This window comes from Pelobates fuscus, chromosome 1 (assembly GCF_036172605.1).
Source record: "Pelobates fuscus isolate aPelFus1 chromosome 1, aPelFus1.pri, whole genome shotgun sequence".
NCBI classification, from domain to species: domain Eukaryota; kingdom Metazoa; phylum Chordata; class Amphibia; order Anura; family Pelobatidae; genus Pelobates; species Pelobates fuscus.
In genome coordinates, this window is record NC_086317.1 from 104,294,802 (window position 1) to 104,302,392 (window position 7,591).

The window sequence follows — 7,591 nt, forward strand, 5'->3', positions numbered from 1 at the left end:
TGTGGGAGCAAAGGTGCAACTTCAACTTAAGCGCCTGGGTGGAATAATATATTGTGGAGTATAAACCCTTGTAGTGGGTTCTTGTGATGGTGACTCTCGTAGATATGTAGAAGTGAGAAAAAATCTATAGTGCAGTATATCAATTATTAATAAAAGGAAAATAAAATAACAGGTGTGCACTCCCAGGTTCCAAAACTCTCTGTAGATTTAGAGTGAAGTGGTATAATCCCCACTCATGAATATCAGTGGTCATGGTCTCTCTCGATGATTAGGGGTTCCCAATATTTTTTTTATTTTTAGAACCCTTTGACATGGTGTATCGACATCTATGTTGTGCCTTTTTTTTTTTTTTTTGTATGTGCAGGTGTGTGTATCTGTATGTGTGTGTGTATATCTGACACACAGATACACACTCCTTGACACACAATGTGTATGTACGTGCCAGTGTGTATGAATCTGATACATACATACATACATACATACATACCTTGACACACAGTGTGTCTGTGTGTTATTGTGTATGTATCTGTCAAGATGTGTCTATCTGTGTTTCTATGCGCCAGTGTGTGTGTATCTCTGTGTCAGTGTGTATCTGTGTGTGCATCAGATACACACACGCTCGCACAGGCACATAGTGGCACAGAGATACACACTGACACACACATCTTGACTCACAAATACACACACTCAGATACACACAGTGACATATACACACTTGCACCCACATACACACACAGGCACATACAAACACACTAATAAATACTGGCACACACACAGATACACACACTGACACATACAAACACACATACACTTGCACACATTCAGTCTCACTGACAAACACACATATAGTCTGACAGACACACATACAAATGTATTTATTTATTTTTACATTTTACTCCACCCAGCCCCCCCCCCCCCTACTTTTAGGAGTGCTGGCATGGAGTACCTGGGGTCCAGTGGGGATGCTGAGCGGCTGGTGTGCTGAGCGTGCAGTTCCTGGGGTCCAGTGGGCCTGCTAAACGGCGGGTGGCAGGGAACCTCAGCTCCCTTGTGCGCCTCTTAGTGATGCCGGAGTGACGTCATATTCCGGCTCCAGCATCACTGCTGTGCATGAGAGGGAGCTGAGCAGGGAGATCACTGCTCCCTCGCAGCCCGCGGCCATTTTATGTTTTAAACTTTTGGCGGAACCTCAATTGGTGTTCCGCGGAACCAAACACCAGTGGGGAAATTATGATATAAATGAAAAGGAAGCACAAACCAAAATAGTGTACATCGCATGGAGTGGATAAAAACTACTCCCTTAGTAGGTAAGGATTGCTCTATGCTCCAGGCGTAGGTGGCATTATCCCCGCCAAGGATATAGGTGTTTAGAAGTCCAGCAGCAAACAGGTGCAATAAAAAAGTACCTTTATTCATAATAAAATAGTAAAATGGCTGTATAAAACAAATTTAAGATACATTCGATGTGTTTCAACATTTAATGGCTTTATTTAAAGTGTTTACAGAGGAAGGGATCAATGCTGCTTTAAATAGGGGTAGGAAATTTCAAATGTAACGTGATGCAATAGGTCACATGACCTAAACCAAATTAAATTTTTATTAAAAGAAAATAAAAACACAGAATTTTACTTTTATTGGATGATTCTTACTTATATATACTTAAAGGGACACTATAGTCACCTGAACAACTACAGTTTAATGTATTTGTTCAGGTGAGATCTATAGCTACCTGCAGGCAATCTAATGTAAACACTGTATTTTCAGAGAAAATACAGTGTTTACATTGATTGATAGGAATACCTCCAGTGGCCATCACTCAGACGGCCACCAGAGGGACTTCCTATCCTGTAGGGCCCTAAAAAGGCCATGTACACGTCTGGCGTATTAAGATACGTCTGACGTGTGCAGCAGAGGAGAGGGGGCGGGCAAAGACCACGAGCTGAGCTGTCAGTCAGCTCAGCTCGCGGCCGCGCACACCGCAGGAATGCGCAGTAGTGCGCTCAGGACTTCAGAGGGCGGCGTGAATGCCCCCCTATGAAGTATGTGCGCGCCGCGCATGCGCACAAGGGAGCAATGACGCTTCCGAATGGAAGCGTCTGATTGCTCCCTGCTCGCGCCCGCCTTTTTCGTCATTTTGACCAAATAGGGGGCGCGCCTTCACGAGGCTCCCAGCACTGGAACCAGGTGAGTAAACTACTCTGCCCGGAGAGTCCCTTTAATAGTGATTTCCCATAAAAACTATAATTTTTTTATTTTTTATTTATTGTTAATGTGAATTTACAAAGGGGAGGAAAGTACAGGGCTCAAAATGGCGCCAAAAGCCACTCCCACGTGATCGGGCCGGACGTGGCATTGGTAAGCTCAGGAAAAAAAAAAAAAAACATTAAACATACTGAGGAGCAAGGTTAGGGGTAGGGGAAGCCTACATAATACATGTGGACTTAAAATGAGCATGTATTCGTTGGAGCCGTGCCGAAAACCGTGAGGTTTTTTTTACATGAATGTTGCATTTTTGCTGGGTATTTCTTACACTTGATATGTGCCACTGTCATAAAATCCCCCAAATTATGCTTTGTTACATCTTCTGAGTAAAACATGCCCAATGTATGACCTATACACTATTTTGTGAAGTTACAGTGCTATAAAAGATGACAATTTCAGGTTTTTAAGTGTTAATTTTCATGGTTTTGATGGGTCAGTGTTCCATTTTGGAGCTCTTTAGCAGGCATATAATTTCTTAAAGAAGACATCCCAGGGTATTTCAAAAGGCATATTTTGAACCTGGGTGTGGGATCATTTTTCAACTAGCTTGTACCAAGTGTGGTAATAAGCATTTTTTCTGCCTTTTTGAAACACTATGTGAGTTTGCACTGTATATTTTGCAAACCTTGTGTGCTACGGCCGTATAGTATTTCATATGTTGCTCAGCTATTTCGTCTGAGTACAAATACCCCCCCCCCACGTACCTTTGCTAGGTATATGTGGATGTTGAAGGGGTTGAGAGACAGCAATTGTTTTGTTTTTCTTCAAACTTTGCATTTGTGTGCTGGGTTCATGTCCCATTTTGGAGTAGTTTAGCAGATTAATATTCAAAAACATACAATTTTTTAAAAGAATACACCCTGGGGTATTTTAAAAGGCCTATTTTGGACCTTAGCGTGGGATAATTTTTTAGCTCATTTTTTCCAGGTGTAGTGGTAATGACCATTTTTTAAATATTTTTTTTTTTTTTTTAAATGTCATAAACTTTTTTTTTTTTTTAACTGTTAAGCCCTAACTAGTCTAACAGTACATTTCCTACTAACTCCCACCCACCCCAGCTAGCTAAATATATAATTTTAAAATATTTACATTAAATAAATAGAACCCCTGAGGGTTAAAAATATAAGTTAACCCTCAGGAGTAAAATGAAAAAATCGATTCACAGTAAAATACTGTTAGTCAGTGATCAATTGGCAATCAAGGGGTTAATTTTAATTAGGCAAGGTAAAGGGAGTGGGATTTAACAAACTTTTTTTAGGGAGAAGATCAGCAACAATGATCCATGTCTCTGCACTTCACACTCAACACGGAAGTGCAGGGAGGCGGATCAGGTGCTCATTGTCTGCTGAGGCAGACGCCGCGATTGCACCGTTTTGGGGTTAACTTTAGTAAATGACAGAAATATGGTAGGACATGCATGACGGAAATTTTTTGTCAAATGTTGCGAAGTGGTTAATTGCTGCAGTTGGGCTTTCTTTCCCCTCCATTGTTTATTATAAGAATTTGTTGTCATATCTCATTTACTGCCTCTTAGGTATTGTTTTTTTCTAATTCTTAATTATAAGCCTATTTACTTTATCCCTGACTCATTTTTATTATTGGCTTAATGTAGTCTTGCATACAAAATAATGCTTTGCAAGATAAATAATTTGTATATTTTTCACCTGCATACATTTTAGTGTCAGGTGCTATCAAAGTATTATTGATTGATATGATCTACTAATTGTTCGATTTTAAATCTTTTACCAACTAACACTGATTTTATTTTATTTTCTAGTTCAGTTTCACATAGCTCACTTGTACGAAACTCAGGTAAGTCTTAATTTTTCTAGCTTTCAAATGCTTTGCATTTTAGTGGAATTGTGTGGGGGATAAAACAGTTGCTGTTTCTTTAGTTCAGTGAATGTAATTAAACACCACAATATCAGAACAGTGTAGAAAAAAAACTCAATATTAAAAACCTTTGCCATTTCTCTTTACTGACTACAGTGAGATTCCAGATAGGACAACTTCACAGTAGTATCATCGCTACGTCTAGAAATTGCTTCTATGATTCTGTATTCCAAGGCAGTTAGTCTTAGAAAATGATGGCAGAGGGGTGTATTATTGCATGTATACTGACATTTTCTGTAGTTTCCTTTTTCAAATCTTGATCATCTTTTTCTGGGCATAATAAAACTTTTCCCCAAAGGAATTATACTCCAACATTACATTTCTGGTAACTTAAAAAAAACAAAAACACAATTATGGAACTAATTTTTAATACTTACGATTTTTATCTTAACATTCAAGCTCATTGACACTTTCCAGGGTGCACGTGCCCAAAGATTGTTTGCACCATATCCACTATAATCACATACCTTCCAACATTGGTATGGGATGAAGGATGTGTAGGTGACAGCAAGTGGGTAAGCTGCCCCAAAAGGGTGTGTTAGCCACGCATGTTTGCATGTCAGGCTGACTGGCAGCTTTTCTAGCCAGCCCCACACAGGGCTGCACATGCTTCACAGCTCTTTGGAAGCACTTTGCCTGGGCTCTGTGCCCTGAAGTCAGGGAACAAACCTTTGATGACATGGATGCCCAAATTTAAGACTTCCACTATGATAAAATTTGTGATTAACAGACGTACTTTAAAAGGGTATAGAAAGCATCATACCCATTACAGTTGATTGAATATTCTATTTTGACCTTGCTCAGCAAATCAATGAGAGGACTAAAAATGTACCCAGAGAAGATTAGAACACATCTTAAGTTTTATTATATAGTAGTGTTTGGTAGAAAGCAATTTATAAAAATAAAATAAAAAAATATCAGTTGGGCTAGTTTCCTTACTTTTGTCCACCTTTTTTCTATGTAACAGAGAAAGTACCACTCTGCAAAGGAAGCATATGAACAACTTTTGCAGACCGAAAACCTTTCCACTCAAGTAAAAGCAGCAGTTTTACAACAGTTGGGTATGTAAAACAAATTATATATATATTTTTTTCAAATCTTAAATCCACACTGTTGCTTTGTTGTTTTTTGTTTGTTTATAATTTGGTTTTGTCTAAAACGTCCTAGTCCAAAAGATGTCAGTTTTATAAATTTGTTTACAAATCAAATGTTAAATATCATAAATGTAAAGTGGCTACAATACCAACTATGTATATTGTGGCTAATAGTTTCTTTGTTAATATTTAAATACTAGACTTTTCTTGAAAAGACATTAGTTGCCACATATCTTGGTTAGTTTATCAATCGTGTTTTGTTTTTTCCTAAAGTAAGTACCCTAGAGTGGTTATATTGCCAAAGTGCCCTGCCCCCTCCTCTTTGTTAGTTCAGTTTGACATCTTGCTAGGGGAGTGCATGTTGTTGCTCCCCACCAACTCTACAGCTCACTGAAAGCCAGAAGCTCTCTCAACTGACCTAATCCCAGTGATGCAGCACGTAGCTCATTGGCTGAGAGCGATCAGTATTCACATTCTAAGCTGATGCCTTAGTTCTGCAGGGTTTAGCTCAAGAGGGCTAACAAAAATTGAGCTGCAGTTGTGCATTGTTTGCATGACTGTAAAATGTGTCCGTTTTATTGTTCATAAATTAACAGAACAGTTTCCTCCCCAACCCTTATAATATATAGGTCAGTGATTAAGATGTTAATTTATATTCGCTGTTTGCAGAGCTCTGCATGGTTTTAAAAGTAGAGGCAATATTATTCTAATATAATGCAGATGATTTACTGAGAAGTCTACTGCTCTGTTTAATTTTATTTTTGAACACTGAATTGACTGAAACAATAGTTTTAAACCTGAAGTGAGACATTTTACATTCCTTACCTGATTTATGTTTGTCATGTAAGCAGTTTATGTAACAGGCTATAAACTACTTTACTTTCCTTTTACCTTCTGGATCTGTGCTCTACATGACAAAACATGTGTTAGAATTGAGTTTTGTTTAGTTTTTAGAAAGCAAATTATCAGTGCCATGTTTGACACTACCTTTTGTAATACAATCCTACTGTATGGACATAGGGCAATTTTTAGAAGTATGTTAAACCAACTATGAAACAGGACCTTCATTGATACATATAACATTTAAAATAAGGAGCAAAAATTCAGTTTTTCTCATTTTAGTGGGATTTTGTATATCTGTCATGTGTTTCAATCCACTTTATATCTACATAACATCCACCAATTGAATTTAGACAAATGTGCTATATTTGTTTGATTAGGTTGGATGCATCATACAGTTGATCAGTTGGGAGAAAAAACTACAAAGGCCAGCTATGCTATTCAGTATCTTCAGAGATCTCTAGAGGCTGATCCAAACTCTGGTCAATCCTGGTATTTCCTTGGAAGGTAAGGTTTCTTTCTATGAAGGGTTTCTGAACCATTGATGTGAAGATGTGAGGAGTAATTTAATGGTTTTAGAGTCCTAAAATGTCGTTCTTTATTGAAGTGACTTCATATAGCAAGATTTATTTTTCGGGGGGGCGGGGCCGGGAGGCCATGCTAGCAGGCTGCAAGTCACTATGGCTCCTGAGGAACCCAGCTACTATTGGGGGAAAACCCACTTTATTCAGCCTGGAACACCCTGGAATTTCGTGGTACATGGCCCTGGAGTGTCCCGGTGCAGCTAGGGCACCTGATATCGGGTGGCTCTGGGTCCTGGTGTGATGCTCTGCGGCTGGGGGACTGAGGCCTACCCGGGAGGGGAGTGGGGCAGACGGCCGCTGCCTCGCTTTCCCCCCCGGCTAAAGAGATCCGCAATACGGCTGGGTCCCTCCCGGTCCCATTCACCCCCCCTTTGGACCGGTGGGGGTTATCCCGGTCCCCACCAGTGAAGCAACATTTTGGCGGCACGCCAGGGCTACCCAACGCAGACAGTGAATGGCAACCGCGCGGTCCTGACAAAATGGCCGACAGCGACACAACTAACTCGCAGGGTGCAACAGAGCTGAAACAGAGCTTATAAAAGACGCAGCCAGAGCCTTGATCGACCCCGGAATACAAAGGTGGTCAAGAAGGGAAGAAGGCAGCAGGCATTTCTAGCGCCCACTAACAATGTAGCAGCAGTCACCAGAAGCAACGGAGCACTCAGCATTTCCTATCACCAACTCCACAGACAAACATGGAGGGAGCACCTGGATAAATCACCCCCCTCACACCAATTCCAGCATACCGCTACCCACACCTGGACACTACAGCCTGCAGAACAGCGCACCCATAGTTACTTACCTACTGGGCACTGTGGGCACGGCGAACCAAGGACACTCTGACAGACTGCGGGATTCAGCGGGACTCTTGGGTGCCCAGCGGGAGTTATCCTAAAGCCTGGGAACAGGATGCCTCAT

General features: G+C 40.5%; 1 protein-coding gene across 2 annotated transcripts in view; it reads left to right on the forward strand.

Moving 5' to 3' along the window:
- The window catches only part of KDM6A (lysine demethylase 6A), a 124,731-nt gene that overhangs the window by 87,764 nt on the left and 29,376 nt on the right, over positions 1-7,591 (forward strand). For both annotated transcript variants that reach the window (XM_063450144.1, XM_063450145.1), the window contains exons 8-10: positions 4,040-4,074; positions 5,123-5,216; positions 6,470-6,596. In XM_063450144.1, coding sequence (XP_063306214.1) covers positions 4,040-4,074; positions 5,123-5,216; positions 6,470-6,596 — 256 coding nt within the window. The remainder of the gene's footprint in view (positions 1-4,039; positions 4,075-5,122; positions 5,217-6,469; positions 6,597-7,591) is intronic.